General features: G+C 38.2%; 1 protein-coding gene across 2 annotated transcripts in view; it reads right to left on the reverse strand.

Annotated features, from left to right (window-relative positions):
• DAAM1 (dishevelled associated activator of morphogenesis 1) overlaps positions 1–22,779 on the reverse strand; it is a 194,907-nt gene that overhangs the window by 47,111 nt on the left and 125,017 nt on the right. For both annotated transcript variants that reach the window (XM_011989575.1, XM_011989574.1), the window contains 10 exons: positions 15,292–15,363; positions 10,043–10,137; positions 7,318–7,651; positions 6,595–6,705; positions 6,379–6,482; positions 5,107–5,173; positions 4,769–4,886; positions 4,197–4,335; positions 3,853–3,911; positions 468–655 (listed from right to left, as the gene is read on the reverse strand). In XM_011989575.1, coding sequence (XP_011844965.1) covers positions 468–655; positions 3,853–3,911; positions 4,197–4,335; positions 4,769–4,886; positions 5,107–5,173; positions 6,379–6,482; positions 6,595–6,705; positions 7,318–7,651; positions 10,043–10,137; positions 15,292–15,363 — 1,287 coding nt within the window. The remainder of the gene's footprint in view (positions 1–467; positions 656–3,852; positions 3,912–4,196; positions 4,336–4,768; positions 4,887–5,106; positions 5,174–6,378; positions 6,483–6,594; positions 6,706–7,317; positions 7,652–10,042; positions 10,138–15,291; positions 15,364–22,779) is intronic.

Genomic DNA, 22,779 nt, shown 5'->3' on the forward strand with positions numbered 1-22,779 from the left:
GATTTGAGAGTCTGTAACTTTGCCTGAAATGTGTATTATAGAGAAATTCACCCTTCTGAGAATGTTTAAAGGATCGGTAAAGTCGAATGGACTCTTTTGGGCCTTCATGGACTCCACTGCGTTAACCTTTTGTATCTGACACTCAAGTACTTGTCTGGGATGCATTCATATCTCTCTCACTTCTTGCACCATCACAGAGAGTCTGGTTTTCATGAAGTCAGTTTTCACTTTTTAAGAAGCTAATACAATTTCCTTTGCACTTAGATTTGTATAGTATTTTAAAATGCACCCCCCAAACCGCCTCCACTGCCTACATGATAGCAGAGGGAGTGAGTCTCCTAATTGTGATTAATCATGAGTCATTTCAAATTTTATTCCCCCAGTATGAAACTGTCTACTTAAGGGTGAGGGGCTCTAGGGTCAGTGAGGCCTTGGCAGCTGCCCGTGAGCTGAGCGGAAGACCTCACCCTGCTGAGCTCGTGGAGCTGTGCTGTGAGGTCCGCCACCTGCTGCTTGACTTGCTTATGCTCAGTAGTCTCCTTTTCAAGTTTCTCTTTCATTTTATTTAAGGTCTGCATCATCTCTTCCTTCTCTTGAGTCTTGGCATCACACTCTCGTTCTTTCTTTTCCAGTTTCTGTTGTAGCTCATTGTGCTCTACACGTGAAAACAATTGGACAAGAAAACAGGAGAGTCTTCAAAGCTGAAGCATTTTCTCTAAAAAAAAAAATTGACTGAGGATGACGGCAGAGATTATGAGGATCTTTATTAGGTAAATATTATTCCTCTTCTCCATCAAAGGGAGCAACTCAAGGCTAAACGATGTTTGTACTTCGAGTAGGCTTCGGATGAACAATGTTATTAACTACATTCTGTAAAGAGACTGAAGAAGAGAGTCTACACTCAACAGTTCTAAATACAAAACAAAAGTCTGAGTGACTACTTGTGGAGGAGAATGGTACCTGTTTGGTAGTTGATTCAGAATCTTGTCATTAATATGGTTCTTTAGCAATACGAGGAAAAAAATAAATATTCAAATGGCCTCTTTTCACAAATTAGAAATGAGACAAAGAGTAGTTTGGCTTTTATGAGTTAGGTTTGCCAGCTCACGTCCAACCAGCAGAAAGGCTGGAAGGGAGGATCTTACTTGTGAGGAAGAGCTGCCTTCAGACCCAGGGTTTGTCCCCAGGGGGAGTCACTTCTCCCATCTCCCCTCAGAAGGCTACTTGAAGTATTTTATGCTTTCAGTAAACAATTATTAAGACATATGAAAGCAAATGTTATCTCAGTATTAAATATCTTAAGGGGAGTGGTGTCAGTAGAACGCGAGAATCATGGTAACATGGGGGAGAAAAACATTGACTCTCAGCTATAGTTTTACTGACTTCCTCAATCCTGCTATAATAAAACAGGGCATCCAATTCAGCATAATGCATATTCACATTGCCAATGAATATAAGCTTACTGAAAGGCGTGATGAATTTTGGAAAAGAGAACTAACAAAGTTTAGGCTGCGGATTTTTATTTCAAATACATGGCCCCAATTCCTATTCTTTTTATATCGATAAATCCACTAGAGGTATAACCCACTGGGGCAGAGCTACACTAATAGAGCTGGTCTCTATTTCTGAAATTTGGTAACACATTTAAATTCTTGTTTTCTCTGTCTCTGACCTTCTCTCTCCTGAGTTCCCCCAAATTAGAGTTTACAGAGAGGAGTTCAACCCACTAAAATCCTTGGATTTTGCCAACAATCCACTTCTACCACTCTGTTGCTGCTTCCCTAACTTTTCTAGAAATACATCTAAAAATGACCTCTCTAGATCCCATTTTCCTTCTTTTATCTCCATTTCATTCTTCTTTCACAATTTTAGGACTAGAAACTTGCCTTCCTCTCACTGGTCATTAGCTTTTGATGAAGCTGGCTGTATTTCAGAATTACCTGAGAAGTTTCAACATTTCAAGACTCCCCAGACACTATTCCAAGAAGTCTATTTTGTATGTAGATGATAGGGCTTAGATGATCCTGATGTATGCCAGGTTTGGGAAGCTCCAGCCTAAATGACTCTCTCCACAAAAGGTATCTATTTACCACTCAGTCACTAAGCTTTTATTGAGCACTTCCTGGGTGTGCTGCCCTAAAGAGAATTCTCCCCAAATATTCTCTACCTTTTAGGTCCACAGAACTTCTGTCTCCTTATCGCTTCTACACTTGGACTACTTTATCAAAATATGCCCTCTTTAATACAATTTTGTCACCTGAAGCTTCTAGAAAAAAAACAACTAACGTTTAACTATAATCTTTCCTCTTTTAGACTCTACCCATGATTTCACTTTAAAACATGAAAACCTGTTCCTCCCACTGACATTGGTGATTTTCTTTTGCACCATCTCAGCCACCTAAATCCTGCAACAGTGGCTATCATTTATTATGCAACTAGTATGTGCCAGATACTATGCTAATGTTCTTATATTTGTTTTGCCATTTAATCTTCACAACCATGCTGCGAGTCAGGATTAATCCTCAGGTTGCAAAGGTGGAGACTGGGGGAGAAGAGAGGAAATGACTTAGCCCATCTACACAGTTAGTAAGGGGGAGAGTTGAGACTCCGACCCAGAGCTCAGCACAGTGTCTGACACGTACACGCATTCAACAAGTATTCACCGAATGAACGAATGAATGAATGACTCGAAAGCTTACATCCTAAGTGCTCTCCTCAACCTGCACACTTGAGTCTCCATGCTCTAGAGTGTATTCCTAAAATATCCACTCATTGACTATTTTCTTTTTCATTTAATTCCTTTACCCTGATTTTTAGTCAATGTTTCTATTATTTTTGTAGCGGTTTCTTAAATTTATTTTTTAAAATGCATGTGCAGTATCACTTATTTGAGAGTAATCTGAATACATATGAGGAACTCGAAACATAACAGCAGTTAGTTCACATTTGGTATTTTCTGATATCAGTTATGGCCCTGCTTTTCTGCTCAATGGAAATGTGATGACAGAAAAGGAAATGCTTAGGCATCTCTTGGACCTGCTTTTCAGCACATTAAATATTGGGGTGAACGCTATTGTATTTCATTGGCTGTGAGTGAATAACTTGGAAAAGGAAAAGGAAGTCAGTTAACCAGTATGGTGAGAGCATGGTGGCTGGCAGTATGACTGTTTCCACAAAGGCGCCAACTTCAATTTGCTAATATTTTAAAACAGGAAGGAAACTTACATACATTTCTCTGTATGGCTGGCACACTGATGGACATAAATGTCTCTCCTATCATTTGATACTGAGAGATACTATCAAAGACATACTCAAATACACACTAATAGCTGGCCAGCTAATGTTTCATAACACATACCTCAGCAATGGTCACTGATTTTCTGAATGACTTCCCTTTTTATAACTGGTACCAAATCAAAGTCATGGACAGAATTGGATTACTGAAACCAAGTGACCTGTTCTTCTCTTTTAAAATTTTGGATAATCCCTCAAGTCCCTTTACATTTCTTAAAACCCAGTATGATTTAAAGAGCCACGACGGAGTAGGGGAAAGGTTTGGATTACTAGTAGTTAAGAAAATTCGATTTAAGGAATACTGAACAGCAAATGCTATAAGCTTTTCAAAATATTTACATGATTATAATAAAAGGATAAGATATTTGAGAATCAGTATGACAACTAAAACAGCTCAATTTAAGAAGCCCAGTGCAAAATTCCCTTAAAAGATGGAAAAAGAAGGCTGCTTGCACCAAGTCAAGAAACATCAACGTAAATTTTCAAAATATCTGGAAATCAAGGTCACCCAATAACCAATAACACAGCCTCTTCTCTTATCAGGCCCTTATTATTTACCTTTTCTCATTTTTTCCGCTTGTTCTTTCCACTGCTTAACTTCGTTTTCATTAACCAACCTGTGTAAGAGTTCAAGGAGCATTTATTACAAAAAATATAAAAGGTCCACTGCTAACTGCATTCTCCCTAGGTACAAAAATAGTCTACTGCAGAGAAAATCCTCAGTGCATGCTTGAAACCCATTTAAGACCAGATGTTACTTAGATATAGTGCAGGTGTATAGTAACTCATATTTGACCCCTAGAACATTTCGGCTCTCCCAGCTGTTACTCTGAAGTAGGATAAAATAAATCTCTTACATTGTCACCATTATCTCACAGGCAGCAGAATAAGAGAAGACTTACATTCGTACGACATTCTTAATATTAAAGTTTTCCAAAGGTGTGGAGTCAGGGTCCTGTCCTTTGTCATTCTGGATAACTATCTGCTGTATAATTCTATCTAGTAGTAACCAGTACTGAACAGTGTTGCCACTCCTCTTGTCTATAAAAGAAAAGAACAGTGAAAAAAAAATCTTCAAGTTGCTTCTAAGCTAGGACAAATATTTGTCAGTGCTGGTCACCCTTTAGAGCCACTGAACCAGAGAGATGTTTGTAACATCTGCACCAATGCTTCCCAAAGTATGGAATTTTGACATGCAATGATCATTTATTTGATTGAGAGGCACCCTCTACCCCTTTCTAAACGGATTGTAAGGCATACTTTTTATTTTTAAAATCAAAATTTTAATTTGTTTCATTGAAAAAATTTTGTAACAACCCTTAAGCCGTGTAGACACACATACTGGGCTGTCATAAAACCAAGGCTTGGAATCCCTGGTGTGCATCCAATGTAATCAGCACTGTGCAGGAGCCAGAACCCTTTGGCCAATGTCCAAACATTCAGAAGCACACGTGTGAGTCACAAACACACTTACAAGGCATTTGGAGGCAGTGGTGCAGGATGGACATGAAATGTGGGTAAGCTTCACTATGTGTCAGCCTCTTCCTGGTCAGCTCAAACATCTGAGTTGCACTTTTTGTGTCTATGTGAACCTATTTTATAGGAAAAAGAAATCAAATCAAACATCTAAGTTCCTCAATTCCCCCAGTGTAAAGTAAACTCAAAGCGAACAGAAGCTAATCCTGCCACTTAGGAAACAAAACAGCTTTGATTTTGCTTTTAGGTGGAATTGGTCCATGTGGACTCTACAACACACAAAGAGAAATAATGTGAACTGATGGGTCAAACCAGAATAATTGTAAGCATACGAACCAGTTCAAATCTTTTGGCAAATTCTAGTTCATCTTCATTTCGGAGCATTTCAAAAAAGTCTAAATGCCTGAAAAATAATGAAAGAAAAGTTATTAAGTAGAACATCCTACAAACACAGGTGCATAAGACCGAGGACATTAATACCATGGTTTTTCCTGACTTTTCAGAGATATCTCAAAGGAAACAATGTAATAAAATTTGAATGCTTCAACTTAACTGTGTTCTTTCTAAGAAAAAAAGACATCACCTGAGTGAAACAGATCACAATATGAGAAAAATTTAGAAGTCTAGGATCCTAGCATATAGTAGGCAATTATTAAAACTAAATTTAAAAGCAATCAAGTTCAGATTCCACTATGGATTCCCTTTATAGAAAAACATGTCCATATACCTATACTTAACTTCCAGCTGAATTAAAGCTCACAAAAGAAATCATCATGCCATTCATTTATTCAGTCACATATTTAGTAAACTCCTACTATGTATTCTACACACCCAGGATACATTTTATGTAAAGTAAATAGAAAATGATGGCAGGTGAGGTGAATAATGTACACACAGTGGTTAGAACAGGTCTCTCTCCAGGGAACTAGGAAACAAACAATTTGGACATCTGCAAAAGATCTTTCGAAGCTGAGGAAATAGCAAGTGCAAAGGCCCTGATGCAAGAGTGTTTTTGACATGTTCACAGAATATCAAGGAGAAGAGCATGCTGGAGTATACGAATATACAGGAGAGGAGAGACGTGGTAGAGAAAAGCTCTGAAAGCAAGTTGGGACAGCTTAGACATAGTGAAATGATAGCAAACAAGGAAACAAGCAAACAAGGTAGTGGAAATTAACATTCACAGAATGCCTATCAAAGGGGCTAAGTGATTCCATAGGTTTTATAGTCAGTTCTTCCAACAGTCTTGGAAAATAATTGTCATTATCATCATCACCACCAGCATTATTTTTTTGCAGTTATAAAAACAGCAAAATTCAGAAAAATTGAGTAACTTCACCAGGATACACAGGAGTAAGAGGCAGGACTAGGATAGGATATGAATTCAGGTCTAACGCTAAAACCCACATTAAGTTCTCTACATAATGTGCTGCTTCCCTCATCAACAAAGTCTTACTATAAAGACGTCATTAGTTGAACTAACATTCTGATACAGGCTCTTTATGTTACAGACAGGGCACAAGTAACCACAGGCCAGCACTTGATGAGGCACTGCATTACACAGATGAAAACACCGAAACTTTCTCACATCCTAACAGTCTGACTTACCTATCTAATGTTGAATTTTCATGTTCCCTTAATTTATCTATTACAGGTTGAATTCCTAACATCAGAAATTCATAGCGAAGATGAAGTCTAAAGTCCAAACTCTCCTGAAAATAAAAGGGCAATAAAATATGTATTTGTGGTTTTTAGACTACATAATAATCACTTTTTATAAATTATTCTTTACTAATATATTTTTAATTTGTAGAAGGTTCTTACCACTCCTGCACCTTGGCTGAGCACTGCATTAATGAAGGACATGATGGCAGTCTTGAGACTCACTTCATCTCGATACCGCCCAGTGCTTTTATCCAAGTCGTTAATTAATGTCTATCAAAAATACAAACATAAAAACAAAGGCCTGAAACATTACTAACCTTATGCTCATTTTATGAACTTTTTTATACTCAAAAATTAACTTTTAAAATCTTATGTTTAGTCAGGATTACACTGACCCATAGAAAGCCACCCTTTATCTCCTTAAGAACAGTCCTAAAAACTCTAATTTCAAAATTATTACATCATACATACATGTATACAAAAGCCTTTGCTTCATTACCTCTGCTTGCTTTTTACATCTGAGTAATATAGTGAAATGTGAAAAATTATTCGTATTGATCCTCATTCAAGAATGGCAAGCTATAAAATTTTCAGGAAACACTCAGTTTGGTGGGTTCAAAAGATGTGTGCTGTATGACATGTAGGATGAAAGGCCACATTTTCAAGTTCTGCAAATCTAAAGGCCCAGATTGATCAACTATTGAAAGTATACTGTATTCTCTGGTTCTTAAACCTAAGAAGAAGGGAATGTTTAAATCACACTGTGAGTAATCACCACAAGGGGACATCTCAAGTAATGTTCCCCCTTCAGGGACAGGAAAAGCACGTGTTTGAGCAGACTTTAAAGAAGGGGTGAGTGAAGAAGGCTAAGGGAACACCCACCTGAAAGCGGGTCCTTTCGCTGGCATACTTCTGGTAGTGCAGCATGGCCTGCAGAACCTTCTTGTGGCCCCCGGGAACCAGGCACACGGCGCCCAAGATTTCCAGCACGGCCACCTTTGTTTTAATGTTCTCTGTGCTCAGACTCTGAGCAATTACATTAATACTCTCAGAATGAGCCAGGACATGAGCCCGGCCTTGAGAGTTGTTCATTAACGCCTTTATACAGCCAATGAGAGAAGTATGTATTCGAGACTCTGAGGTCTCATAGTCCATGGTCTTTAGAAAGTTGAGGATACACGACAGGCCATCCAAGTCGATGAATCTGGTTACAAACCTGTCATGAAGAGAAGCGCACCACACTTAAGTGCCTTTGGGGTTTTATAATAGCCCCTAATAGAAAAGTCTGGAGGGTGGGGGAAAGATTTAGTTCCTAACGTGCCAAAAGCCCTACATTGATGAAGCCTTTTTAATTCTATGCCTCTTCCTTGGCACAGACCCAATGGTCAGGTCTAACCAAAAGTGTGATAAAAAAACCCCTCCATTTGTGATAAACATATCTCAATGGGTACAAAGAACCAAACAACAGATCGTATATTCATAAAAAATCAGAAGCAATGCAGTGAGCCGAGATCGCGCCGCTGCACTTCAGCCTGGGTGACAGAGCGAGACTCCGCCTCAAAAAAAAAAAAAAAAAAAAATCAGAAGCAAGAGAATACTCAGAAAACATATCTTGTCTTAGATTAAAATCATCTGCTGCTCCTGTGTTATTTAGTACACAGTTCTCATGTCCCCTCCCCCCATCCTTTTTTTTTTTTTTTTTAAGAGAGACAGGGTCTTGCTCTATTATAGCTCACTGCAGCCTTGAACTCCAGGGCTCGAGTGATCCTTCCACCCCAGCCTCCCAAGTAGCCAGGACTACAGGTGTATGCCACTGTTCCCAGTCAATTTTTTTTAAACTTTTTTTTTTTTTTAAGAGACGGAGACTTGCTATGTTGCCCAGACTGGTCTTGAACTCCTGGCCTCAAGCAAATCTCCTGTCTCAGCCTCCCAAGTAGCTGGGATAGTGAGTGACCATGTCTGGCCAATGTGCTTTTATAGGTTGACTGCTGACGCACTTTTAAGTGCTGATCACTGATCCAAATACCCTATCAATGAAAGTCAAAAGCTTCCTTAAATTCCAGGATATTTGCTTGTTGAACAAATGATAATCTACATCCCAAAGATTTTGTAACAAAACTGTTCTCTTATATGACATGCTGCATGAAATCCCAATATTCTGTATACACTGAATACAATAATAAAGCAATACTTTATTGTTGCATATTAACGTTATTAATATTTCTTACACTTAATGTTAATCAATGAGACTAATTCACAATGCACATGTACATATTAAAGCTATCGAAAAGTTCAGAAGTAACATAACCTGTTTATGTCATAATTTTCCAAACGTATTTAGGCTTGGATATCGATTGACATCTGAGAGTGCAGAACACAATTGAGACAAACGCTGATACAGTTAGGATAGTCTAGATCTCTGTCACACAACTACACAGTATTTTTCATGAATCAGACTTTTCTTAGTTTGCATTTTATAGTCAAATAAAAAAAGGGAATCTTTATTTTCTAGCCTTTTCACCCAACCACATGACCCAGATATAGCCAAGCTCGTTAAACCAGTTGACTCCATTCATAGCACCTGTGCTCATGAAACGTACTTATAAGAATCCCAACACCTCACCAAATCCTAGTGGCATTAAAGGAATGAAAGTGCAGGAGGCACAACATAGAAGCTGATTATCAGAGAGGAAATGAATCACTATAGCCAGAAAGTCTACCCATCTTTAAAAAAAAAAATAGTTGTATTGAGAAATAATTCACATGCCATAAAATTCACCCTTTTAAAGTGAACAATTCAGTAGTTTTTAGTATATTCACAGAGCTGTGTGACCAACAACACTAGCTAATTTTAGAACAGTTTAATCACCCAAAGAGAACATTTTCCCCACTTCCTCAGCTCCTGGCAACCACTAATCTACTTTCTGTTTCTATGGATTGGCCTATTTTGGAAATTTCATATAAATAGAATCATACAGTATGTGGTCTCTTTTGTTACTGGCTTCTTCCACTTATCATATTTCAAGGTCATTTCATGTTGTAGCATGTATCAGTACTTCATTCCTTTTTTTGTAGCCAAATTATTTTCTATTATGTGGATATGTAACATTTCATTTATCCATTCATCAGCTGATCAATATACAGGTTATTTCCACTCTTGGCTATCTGAATAATGCTGATATGAACATTTGCATACACGTTTTTGGGAGACATGTCTTCATTTCCCTTGGCTATATTCCTAGGAGTAGAATTATTGAGTCATATGGCAACACTATATTTAACATTCTGAGAAACTGTTAAAACCCTTTTCCAAAATGGCTTCACAATTTTACATTCCTAGCAGCAATGAATGAGGGTCCCAATTTTTCTACATTCTTGCCCACTAACTTGCCATTGCTAAAGTCTCTCTTTTTTTTTTAAGCCATCCTAGTGGCTGCCTGCATACCTTTTCACAGAAGAAAATAACTATTAAATGTTAATGATTAAAGTATGTTATTCATGGTTTAATTTTATGGTTTTAACTTAAGACTTCCTAGAAGGTTTGACTATTGCAAAAAAAGGAAGGACGGAGAGAAAAAAAAAAAAGTGCCCTCCAGGGGAAAATTACCTCATTGGTTTTGTCCTCAGTGCTGTCTTTAAACTCTCTATAGTTTTACTTCTCTCTTCTTCTTCTTCCTTCTCTAAAGCCAGCAGAGATTTTCTCTATGCAAAGAAAACAGAAGTTACTTCTTCAAATTCTATTTTTTAATTACAGTGCAAACAAGATAAACCTACAGATTATTTGCTACTATCACTTTAAATATAAACAGTAAATCTATGAGTAAGTAAGTTAAGTCCTTCAAATTTTAAATAAAGCTTTAGGGAAAAGTTTAGAAATCTTTAAGTAGAGATGATGTTGCCCAAATGTTTGTATAACTATTCTATAATTACCTTTTGATGTAGATACTACTATTTGTATTTGATAGAAATAAGACTGAACCTGTAGTTGAATACAACATTCTGGCAATTAAAGATAATACCATCACATTATTAAAAACAGGAGGTGGGCAGCAGTCCTCCCACGCTACCATTCCTATTCCTCAGCCAAAAAGCGTGATCAAGACCAAAGGGATTTTGTTACATCAAATTATTTTTTAAGAAGAACAATTCATTTGAAGCTATTACTAGGATAGACAATTCCTTCAGAGTAAATGCTTAACTTCTAGAAATTATTCAATATCATTTAGAAATCAGAATATGGAGTGTGTGTGTGTGTGTTTCTACCCAGGGATCTGCTAGAGCAGTGCTTCCCAGACTTTAATGTGTACATGAAAATCACCTGAGGATAATGTTAAACTGCGGAGCCCGGTTTTGTATGTCTAGGGTGAGGTCTGAGAAGTTGCACTCCTGACAAATTTCTAGGCAATGCTGATGCCGCAGGAGCAAGGTTCTATGTAAGACTGTGGTTATTATAAAATTGTGAATGCCAGAAGGTGTCAAGTCCTTTCCATTCCTTTTGACTCTCTGATCACCCGGTTGTACTAAAGTATCCCCAGTCTTATGACTCCAGGATCCCCCACTCATGGAGCTCCCAGTCCCTTTTCTTTATCCTATTCTGAACACATGCTTGTCTATTTTAATCTTTTTACCTATTACAAATTCTGATAGAAATGCTTGGCTGGGAAACAGATTGGGGTGACCGTATCGAAAAAAGAAAAGCTTGATTCATATCCATGGGTCTCAATGACCCAGTCTTAGCCTTTCTTTCAGGACCATAAATCATCAAGGGTGACAATCAATAGTATCAGCATTAAGTAACTAAATGTTAACTAAAATCTAAATATGATTTCATAATGAGAAGGGTAAAGGTCAAAGCAAAATAAATATAATACACCAGTATCATTTATGGCAACTGAAATAAAACCCAGTAGTTTTTCAGTTTTTAAAATCTTGTTATTGTTTCTGTAAAGTTGTCCTCTTGCTGGTGATGCTCATGGACAGCTGTAACCAGGGGATGGTGAGGAAGGAAGCTGGGTGCAGAGACAGCCAATGAATTCTCCCAAATCTCCCAGAGACCCATCCCCTGGAAAATTCACACAAATCCAGCCAAGAACATTTAATCTCCAATGATACAACTGAACTCATTTGGACTCTTATGAAATCACTTTGAATCTGTAGCTGAGAACCAAGCCTTTTATGAAGATCATTCCTTGTTCCTAAGCTTAATGACACAAAACTATCACCAAATTAATGACTACACATTTTACTGTGGGTCACTAGTACAAATAAAACTGCATGTATTTATCCTTTTAAAAATCTTGGAGAGGGCGGAACATATGAATAGCAGCAGTCTATATTAAGCTTCTCCATACTAGAGTTGGGAGACTTATGAAATGTCAAAGAAAATTAAATTGGAACTTCCTTTCCCAATACTGTGTAAAGAACATAACCTTTCTCTCAAAACAGAAGAAACTACAACATTTTCTATGTGTGATACATTTTCTATGTTCAGATTTGGTTCTGAGGTTATATTTATTGTGCTGAGACAACTCAGGATATGTAGCTGAAGTTGACGTTCTAAATGTGACTTTTCAAAATAAAATAATTTATACAAAATTTAAAGCTTTCAAGCCTCACATTTAGGAAGAAGGTTTAACTTGCAGCTTTTAGTAGATAAGGGAGATGCCTACATTTCTGAAGATGACTACTATACCAAATATCTAGTATGTACAGGCCTTGTGGAGGCTTCTTTGAATGTTCTATGCACTTACTAAACACGTGCTCACATGAGAAGCAGACAAAGGATAAAGCGCATCCTTGCAGAGGGTCTTTCTGTCAAAGCTGCTGAGGTGTACATTGGAACACGTGGGTCTGACAGAGATGCACAAATGTGGCCCAGAAGTCATTCCTGCTGGGAGTCTGGAACTTAGCTCTCGTTTGAATAGTTTCTTTGGTGGGAAATCAATAAGCCAGGCCACTTAGCATACTGAACTTCACCTCACAGTCTTCTTTCTTGAGAAAGCATGGAGAAGCCACATATAAAAAAGCCCAGGTCCTCCTAGATGTTAGGCCGCACTCCTTTATTATACTATTTTTCACTCTTTAAAAGACAACAGATCACTCAGGGGTCCTTCAAAGAACAAAGCATTCTTGTAATGAGGCTTACATAAAGTAATTGAACTTGTTCCACAAAAGGCTGGCTTCACAGACTAGTAAGTGCTGCTGTTTTCAACCTGGACTGTTTATCAGACTCTTAAGGCATTAAAGAAAACAGATGCCTATACTGTCTCAGAAAAGTCAGCCTTGCTAGGCCTGGGGGTGGGGACAAGGTGGGATAACCAGGCCTCTTTCACATGCCACAGGGTTTCAAAAACTGAATTAGTGAGAGGCAAATTGGAAAGAAGTCTTTGGGCTCAGACAGGTAGGTTTAAATTCCCAATTAGATGACCACCTCCTAATTAGATAATCTTGGGCAAGGTAACCTTTCTGGAGTCTCAGACTCCTTATTTATAAATAGCATTTACAGCATAGGATGCTGGTGGGACCTCAAACAACATATAAAGTGCCTGTTACCCTGCTTGTCATGTAGTAGTTGCTGCTGATTCTGCAGACAATGGGTGATGACAATGTGGACAAACACTCCTTCAAGAATGCCCTAAGCGGAGAACCAAAGAGTCTAGCTGCTGGGCCATGAAAGGATTTGGAGGACTTGTGTGCCTTTCCATGGCCCCAGGTACAATATTTCAGGACTTCTGCTGTGTGTTATCAAGAATTCTCCAGTACAGACATCATAGTGATTAGCCAGAACTATGCAAGGCGGTGGTGGCAATCAGAATGTTGAGAGAAACAGAAAACCCAGCACAGGGTTTCTGGGCTCATCAGATCTCCTTATTTCCTGAAGTATGCAGGAATTTTGAGGCCTCATTAATTCATGGACCATTAATGCCTTTTACCTTTGACCCTGGAAAGATGCTGGCTCAGTCCTAAAAGGAACATTAGAAAGCTTTCTTAGGTGTTTGACACAAAAAGTGTAACAAAGTCACTGACAATTTAATAGACTTGTGGTGCTCTTGGGAAGGATTTTAGATTAGGAACCAAACACACAGCAGCTAAAATGTAGAGCACTCAAGAATGTGGCAAAGAATTGTCCAAGGAGCTGGATGGAGGAGAGAGGAGGCTCTTAAAGAAGAGCCACATGTTGGCACATCACGGACCCTGTAGCACACAGATGAGCCAAGTCTACTCCAGACAAGGCAGGGATTAAGTCACTAAAGGACAAATTAACCTAACTGTCCTATACATGAAGAAAGGAAAAATCCACATAGTGCTTAGTATTTCCCCATTTATAGAAGGGAATTCATTAACAAATAAGCAACTTCTCTTGTTAGATAACAAACAATGCAGATTTAATTAGAAAGAGAAACAATTCTTTTTTTCCTAACAGCCAGGAGCAAGAATTCAGAAAATAGCCTTTATATGCAGGAAATATAAATGGCTCCAAATTATTATTGCTTAGGCAGATGCACAGAAAATCCCTGGTGGTCATCACAAATCTCACGTTCCGTTAGCATATTCACACAAATGCTGAGATCACCCTTTTCTCATCTTTGACATTGTGTGAGATGCCTTGAATAAGAAGGATTTGGTGGTTATTTTCTGTCCATTTCTGCTACGCTTTTAGACTAGAAACCCTTGGGGAAAAACTTATGTAGTTTCTTCTACAATTTTTATATATACATATATATATTAACCAGGCTGTTTATTATTCATTGTATGACAACAGAAGAAGCATCTTCTAAGAAAAAAGCTAAAAAAGAGGAAGTTACTAAAAGTCAAGACCTCTAAAAGTTTAGGAAACATGTGAATGACTCACATATTCTAATCAGTTTTTAACTATTCCAGCAGCAGGAAAATGTTATGAGACCATTTAAAATGCTTGTTTTGAGTGATAAGAAATTTATTCTCCATAAAAAGGGAAGGCAGGAAGGAGGCAGAAGTATTCTCGAAGCTATCATCTACTTGCATGTTATAAACATGAATATAACAGATTGACTCTTAGAATCATGAGTGTGCCCACTGAGACAAAGACTGCATTCTACTGTGGGCAACCTCTAAATCTTATCAACAGGGATGGGATTTAAGCTACTAAGGCTCAAAGGTTGATGACTTATTTTCTGCTGTGAATTTTAGCTGTGATGAATAGGTGTCCCTCAAGCTGCTGGCAATGCTGACATCACAGATATCCATGCACTTAGAATTCATATTTTAGGCATTGAGAATATATATTAAGCAATTACTGAACCAACAATCTATGTACTAAAGACTTTCCAAGGACATCTCAGCACTACCATTATGATGCCTTTTCATTAAAGCACTTACTTCATGAATTCCTGACCTATTATATGAGTAAAAGAGTACTTGGTCCCCTGTAAAATCAAGAAGCCAGGAAATAACCAAGTTCTCAGTAAGAAAGAGAATGGGAGGAATATAGTAAAAAAATCGCTTAATCATATTATTTTAAAATGGTATTAACTTTTAAAATAGTGTTGCCATAACCAAGCTGCAAGTGACTGGTAAGAGCAATTGCAAGTTAAAGTTGAATACAAGCCAGATTTCAGACTACATTTTCACTTACAACATTAAACTCAATTATATTTTAGTGTGTGCTGATTTTATTTAAAACATACTGGAAAAATCACTTTGCCAAGTATCCCTCCTACCCTCTTTCCTTTCCCCAGCATTGAATGTTTAGGATGGAGTTTGGAAAGGTACTGACATTTGGTAGGTCATACTCAATCGAATTTATTGTGCAACTGTGTACTTTGTACTATACTTGCATTTTAAATGGTGTGTCAAAGAACATAAAAGTCTACTTACAGCAGCCATGGAATTGAGCTGATCAATGTAGAATTCAGGCCAACTTGTAGCTCCCTTGTTTTCTTCTTGGTCCTAAAAAGGGGGAAAAAAAGTGACATACCACCCAACATACACACACAGCACCTAGAAACACATCCGACTTCCAGAGCACCCAGACAATGACCCACTCAAGCCTTGAGAAGACACAAAGGTAGGACATATTTATTTTTAAATGTTGGCTTTAAATGATTAGACTGCCTACTTGACTAGGGTGGTCTTCCCACTTCAATTTCCACAAAGAATGCTGAAGTGTGAGTTAGGTGTAACAAGGGGATGTTTTCTGAAGCGTGGATCAAGAAGAATTTAAGTGGTGTAAAGTTGTTTTCCTTCAGGGGCTATGTCACACTGGACAGTACTGTTAGACTACACACCTGGATGGAATCCATGAGAGAAGGAAACTTGCCTTAAAGGTGACCATAGGATTCAGCCAGTTATTAACCAAACTTTTCCCGTTAGTGTATTCAGACTCCAGCAGGCAGTAAAAACTTGAAGAAGAGTTTCATTTGATGTGGCAAAAAGTAAGTACTGCTTCAGATGAAGAGGTAGAAGAAGAAAGCCTGACACTGAATGGAAGGTAGTAAAATGAACTCACATTAGTCCGAGGCGCAGCCCTCATGCTGTGACAGCTTAGGAGTTTTGATAGAAAAGGTAGTGCCTCTGAGTGGAAAAGAACTGAAACCCAAAGAATTCAGGCACCAATTCCTAAACTGTCCCAGCTAGCCTTGCCTCTTACAGAGCAGGGTGACCTGGAACCAGTCCCTAAGCTCCCCAAGGCTTCTGTGGATGGGAGGATCTATGCCAATCTGAAGCCAAATCTCAAAAAAAAAAAAAAAAAAAAAATCAGTTATCAGTTGGCTGTGGCCTCTGCTCCACCTGAACACTGAGCCCAGCAGAAGATGGCACTGCAGTCAGGGATTTCTATGCATGTTTGCACATCTATGTGGCTGTGAGTCACTTGTGTGATCAAACAGACCCGAAAAGGAAAATTTTGGTTCTTTAGCTTCACCTTCAAAAAGCACCTGAGGACAATCGATATCCCATCCCAGTGGAGAAGAGGCTGTGCCATGTACATGCAGCTGCTGTCTCATAATGAAGTAGTGACTACCTCCTATGTTTTAACATCTTTTTTAGTAGCGCTGTATATCCTGATGTCAGAATCCCAACCCTCAGGAGAGTGGTTTCAAGGTGGGGCATTTAATTTCAGTCCTATACTGTGCCTTGAAAAAACACTTTCTGTAAGCAAATCTTTCCAGACAGGTCTACACAGGTGGAATAAAAGAAATGTAATTTCAAAACTATTTTTTAAGTAGTCACAACAAGGGGGCAAAGTAACTATTGCTTACAGTGCCTTAAAAGCTGGCAGTAACTGATACCTCAACTCAGGCAGTTGTGTGAATTTCATCTGGAGACTGAACAAGCCAGATGATGGGGACTAAGAGGCTTTGAAGTTAGACTGGATTACACTCCTATAGTTTCAAAACGTTTAGGAAATCTGATGAGTTTTTAGAAATAGGCCTTGATTATACTTTAACATGTTAATAAAATAGCTATAGTGGTAGTATAAATGCTAAACCCTTCTTTCCTCTTAAAAGGGAGTATTAAAATTAGCAAAATCCCACTCTTACCAATGTATTTAACAAGCCAAAACTCACAGTGATATTCAATGGTATTTGAACCTATAAAACGAAGTAGAAGGTGCCAGATCTCTCCATTCCCCCAAAGTAGGGCAAATTTCCAAAACTAAAACAAAATCAAGTCCATGTCTGAGGTCCCACAAGAGCCTGTCTGTTGTAAGCTTAATATTTAACAGTTACAGAAGAGAGATCATTCTTGAAACTGAAGATTGGTACATAGAGAGAAGTCTACAGTTTGGAAATGTTTTAATAATGCAAATAGATTAACAGTGCACGTAGATACTGTCATCAAAATAAGAGGAAGAAGGCTTCATTTTTATTTCACATGCCTCAGTGCTGAGAAAACCAAACAAGCTAAAGTATGTGAATGTTTCTTGTAAATGTACTAACGTGATCCTCAGAGTTCTGAATTTGGGCAATGTATCTCCAGTTTCCACTGTGCAATACTGGTCCCTGCATACAGATGTGTGCTGCAGGAGCCATGTGAAACTCCCATCTCTGAACCAAAACTCTCTCCTCCTCCTTCGTGAGGCATTAAGAGTGTGTAGCTCTGTAGAAACATAGGCCAGAAGGAGATGAATGCAATTGTTCTCTGGTAGGAGGAGAGGAGAGGGGGGATCTGAACATTAATTTTATTATTTCTCTAATCCAACTCTTCTTTTTACCTTAGGAGGTTGATAGACACCTATAAGAGAATATTCATGGACAAGATTTCCTGCTGGATGCAATTCACCTTGACACTTCTTGCTCTCAGCCTGCACTAACTACTGTTTTAACTTCTGTTCTAGATTGTATACTTTGCTCCTATTATCCCAAATTCTGTGGATGGGAGAGCCCTTCGCCAGAAAAGAGAACTTGTACAGTACAAAGTGCCTTAAAGAACACTGACTTTTGTTTTTTTAAACATCCAACTCTTTTAAAAGATAAAGAAACACACAGTCTTTCTAGTTTCACCTCATTTCCAAATAGCACATTTTTCATTCCAAATTTCTGGTCAGTGGCTAGTAAAAAATTCTAAGAGATCCTCTCTCATCCTCTTTAAATGTACAAGGATGCATTTATTTTTCTCAACATCACTTTGCCCATAAGAATAAATTTTACATTGTCTCTTAGTTCTCCTTCTTACTGAGGTAGACATTCACAGCTATTTCTGGGACTTCACTATCATCTCTATCACCTCCAAGATGACTGTGATACACTTCTCTCACTACCAATAGCATCTGAACCCTTAGTCACTCACTAGCTGTGTGACTCTTAAGTAACCTCTTTGTGACTCAGTTTTAGTTTCCTTACCTGTGAAATAGGTGCCTGCCTCCTCATAGCATCTTTGTGAGAACTTAAAAAGTTACTACAAATAAAGCAAGCACTGGGAAGAGTACACACAAAACATGCTCAATAAATGCTACCTCTGACGATAATGATACTGTTCCAGAGTCTCCAGTTATGGCCATTCAGTGTCCTTGTAACTGGGACTGTAAAAATTACAGCAACCAGTTTGGAAGCAAATTTTGCTAGTAATTGTTCACATTTAAAATCCATATAGCTTTTGCCTCTGTGAGTTTACTTTCAGGAATTTAGCCTATAATTACATGTTCACACTTGTGCAGATATATAATCATGAACATTTTTCACTACAGCACTGTTTGAATTAACAAACGATACAAAGGGGAACAAATATATATAGAGAGGGGCCAGGTGCAGTGGTTCACACCTGTAATCCCGGCACTTTGGGAGGCCAAGGTGGGAGGATCACTTGAGGCCAGGAGTTCAAGATCAGCCTGGGCAACACAGCAAGACTCCATCTCTCCAAAATAAATAAATAAATAAATAAATAAATAAATAAATAAATAAATAAATAAATAAAACAATGAGCCAGGCTTGTTGACACATGCCTGTAGCCCTAGCTACTCAGGAGGCTGAGGCGGGAGAACTGCTTGAGCTTAGGAGTTCACCAGCCAGGGTGACATAGCAAGATCCTATCCTCACACACAATAAAGAAAAGACAAGCAAATATGTTGTTGGGGAGAGAATGTTTCAGAATATCATCTTTCCCATCTATAAGGAAAAATATCTATACACTACACACAAACATTTCCAGAAATATAAATAAAACTTAACAATGGCTACCTCTGGATAGCAGAAGGGAAGGTTTTTTTTTTTCTTTCAAACTTGTAAACTTCTATATAATGTAAATTTTTATTTTACCTAGAACATACACTATTTTTACAATTAAAATAGAAGTTAAGTTCTAAAGCATTATGCACTGTCAGGACAACAGCTTTCGTCTGTCTGATGTTCAGGGTGACATGGAATGCATCAAGACCCTTTGGCATCTGGAATGTCTCTGTCCTCCACTCCTGGGGCACCCCTCCACCTCCCACAGCAAATAATTTAAACCATTTCTCCACTAATTGTCTTCTCTTACTGGATTTCTATTTTAAAAACTCACCATAACCTCAATATCAGCTGTTTATGCAGAGAGAGAATCTCTGATTTGGGACAAGATTTGTATACCCAAAGCATGCTAGAATGTTCAAAATATCTACACTCATATACTTAGAAATTTGTGTGACAATTTATTGGTAGCAGCTGAAGTCTTCCATTGATATAAGTGAGACTCAAAATACAGTTAGAAAATTAAGTCTTTAAAGAAGAATAACTTCTTCTGAAGTTAGCACAGGCTACTTTCTTAATAGGGTCATTTCCCAAATAATAATATAAAAGTATGTCAGAGATTTTTTTTTTTTTCAGTTTAAGATGCTCTTAGTAAGGCCTGAAATAAGCTATGCAAAAGGTCAATCAATTGTAAAGGACATGCTCTGTGGTTGTTCACCAGACCACAAATCACAGGCTGAAGCAACATTCATTTGGCCAGCTAAAGCCATAAATCTCTATGTGTGCTGTTACGAATCGAGGAGGTTCTTAGATAATATCTGCCAAGGAAGAAAGACACACTCTTTAACTGTCTAGACTGGCTGAAACTCTTCTAGCAATGTATAACAATACCCTCATCTCAAATATAGTGGAGATATACTAAGGCTTAACCAAACAAATGTCAACAGCAGGAGTATTGTTTCGGTATGACACAAAGTAAATATTATTGTGATCATTTTCATTACAGGGGAAAGGCAAATAATTGCTAATAAAAACCTGTTCTCTTTGCAAAGAACATGCTTTTAGAAATTTCAAGTGAACTGTAATCATACATAGAATGAAAAAATTCTATCCATTGTTAATAAGCAAAATAGTCACCTTGTTCATTAATTAGTCACTACTGGTCAGGCACGGTGGCTCACACCTGTAATCCCAGCACTTTGGGAGACTGAGGTGGGTGGATCCTTGAGGCCAGGAGTTCGATACAAGCCTGGCCAAATGGTGAAACCCCATCTCTACTAAACAAACAAACAAACAAAAATTAGCTGGGCATGGCGGCACATGCCTGTAATCCCAGCTACTCAGGAGGCTGAGGCATGAGAATCGCTTGAACTGTGAGGCGGAGGTTGCAGTGAGCCGAGATCGCACCACTGTACTCCAGCCTGGGCAACAGAGCAAGACCCTGTTTCAAAAAAAAAAAAAAAAGAAAGAAAAAACATGTCGCTACTATTCTAGGTAACACCAGTCCAATTCCATACACTAATGAATACAACAAACATTAAATAAATTCACTCTACCCCTAAAATTTATAAAGAAACCTAGGCAGAAAAGAGCAGATAGGCCAAAATAGTTTATTCTGTTAGGCTATGTCTCCACGATGTGTGGCATCTAAAAGAACTCTTATGTTAGAGAACAGGTGCCAACATGAGACCAGGTCTAAGCAACAGGGAAAGAGGAGCAGAGAGGATGGAAGATGTAAAAATATTTGTGGGAGGCCTTGCTAATAATTTCTGCTAACTTCTCCCTCTGGCTCATAACAGTATAAACAGCATCTTCTCAAAGATGGCTATGATAAAGTGTGGAACAATCTGAAACAACCAAGGGTCGCAAACTTTTCCTGTAAAGAGCCAGACAGGAAATATTTTAGGCTTTGCAGACCACACAGCCTGTTGTAACTATTCAACTCTGCCATTGTGTAGTACGAAATCAGCCACAGAGAACACTTGAATGAACAGGCAATGCCACATTTCAATAACACTTTCTTTACAAAAACAAGTGACTGGCCAAATAACCCCATGGGCCATAGTTTGTCAATCCCTGTGAGCTAGATTAAGCTTGACTCTCAAGAGGGCTGGATTATATCAAAATCCTAACTTGGTCACCAACTATTTTTCATGCATCAAGCTGCAGCTATAAATTAAGATAAGCTCATAAAGTGTTTGGAATTTGCCCAGTAACCTGAACTTTTTCTAGAGAAGCAGTGACCTACCATGCCTGTGAAGTGCAATACCTTCTTGCCAAGCTCACTGCTCCTTGAATCTATATTTAATCCTACTTTCTGAAAACAGCATAGCATCATTAGGTTCTTTAAATCCTGACATTTGCCGCCAACTCTTTCCATCTTACTCTTCCTTTTTGGGGCAAAAAAGTAGTAGGAGATTTAAAACTTGGAGTTTGGAGACTGTTGCTTTCCTCACTCCCTTCAATACCTAACTTTAACCCCTGGTAGTGGGCAAAACTATATTCTATATCTGAAGTTCGCCAAAAGAAGGGCAATTGGTTTCAGAAAATAATTCCTGTGTTGTCACATTCCAAGATAGCCATGTGGTCCCTGGGACTGCCAATCCTGGTTACATTTTTTGGCTACTGCCACAATTATATATCAAGTACGTCTGTTGCCAAAATCCGGTTGGGCCCACACAAAGAATGATTACAGAACAGTGGCTTCTTCATCTGCCAGGAAATCCAACACCTCCTCCTAAGCCTCAGAATGTCAGTCATTTTTCTGGAAAGACTGAATGATGACTTGCAATAACAGTGGCTTTCATGTGTAGCAGGAGAAATCATGGAAGAAAGAGTAAACCTTCTTCATTATTCCTAATGTTTTAATAAAACATATGCATGTTTTTAAGCAAAGCCATCATAGGATTATACAACTGGTCTTTGACCTTAGAGACAACCTGGGCTGAGTTTCCTCTCACAGGGGTCCCTTATAAGGTTACCAGCAGGTGATCCATCATCTGCTCTTGAGAAGGCTTACAGAAGTCCACAATCTTCTGGGACTAGCACTCTCATGAACTGTGAAAAAATTCACCCGACATTGAATTGACAGATGTCTCCTTGTAACTTCAAGCACTTGTTGGCCTTAGTTTGGTCCTTGGGAACTGCATGGAATAAGTCTAATCTCTCCTATGAACAATGGCCCAGCAAATATTTAAACAATTTGAATAAAGTGATTATATCCTTCCCAAATCTTCCCTTTTACAAGCCAGAAATTCTCTACTGGCTGTATAACACAAGTTTATCTTCCTCAATTCATAAACAAATCTCAAAATTTCCATAAATTCATCATACCCTCATGTCCATTATTTGCAGGGATAACTTTAACAAACATAACTAAGCTCCTATAAAAGGACTATTTTCACATATTTGTATTAGTATTCACAGTTCTATACAAACTCTACTGAGAGGGAAGATTTCTATCCAAAATGTCTCTCCAAGAAGAACAGAACAAGCTCTCACTCTCCTGATAATCCTCACAGATAACATTTATGATTTAGAATAAAAGACACATCATATTAAGTGGAGGGAAACATGTATAGTCCTTGCTTTATTAAGTATACATATTTTAACAAAGTTGGCCATAAACTAAATAGCAAAATGGGTTTTCTCATTATAAGACTGAGGATGCTTTACCTCTAAAATATAAATCTAAGTTAAC

This window comes from Mandrillus leucophaeus, unplaced genomic scaffold (assembly GCF_000951045.1).
Source record: "Mandrillus leucophaeus isolate KB7577 unplaced genomic scaffold, Mleu.le_1.0 Scaffold359, whole genome shotgun sequence".
Classification (NCBI taxonomy): domain Eukaryota; kingdom Metazoa; phylum Chordata; class Mammalia; order Primates; family Cercopithecidae; genus Mandrillus; species Mandrillus leucophaeus.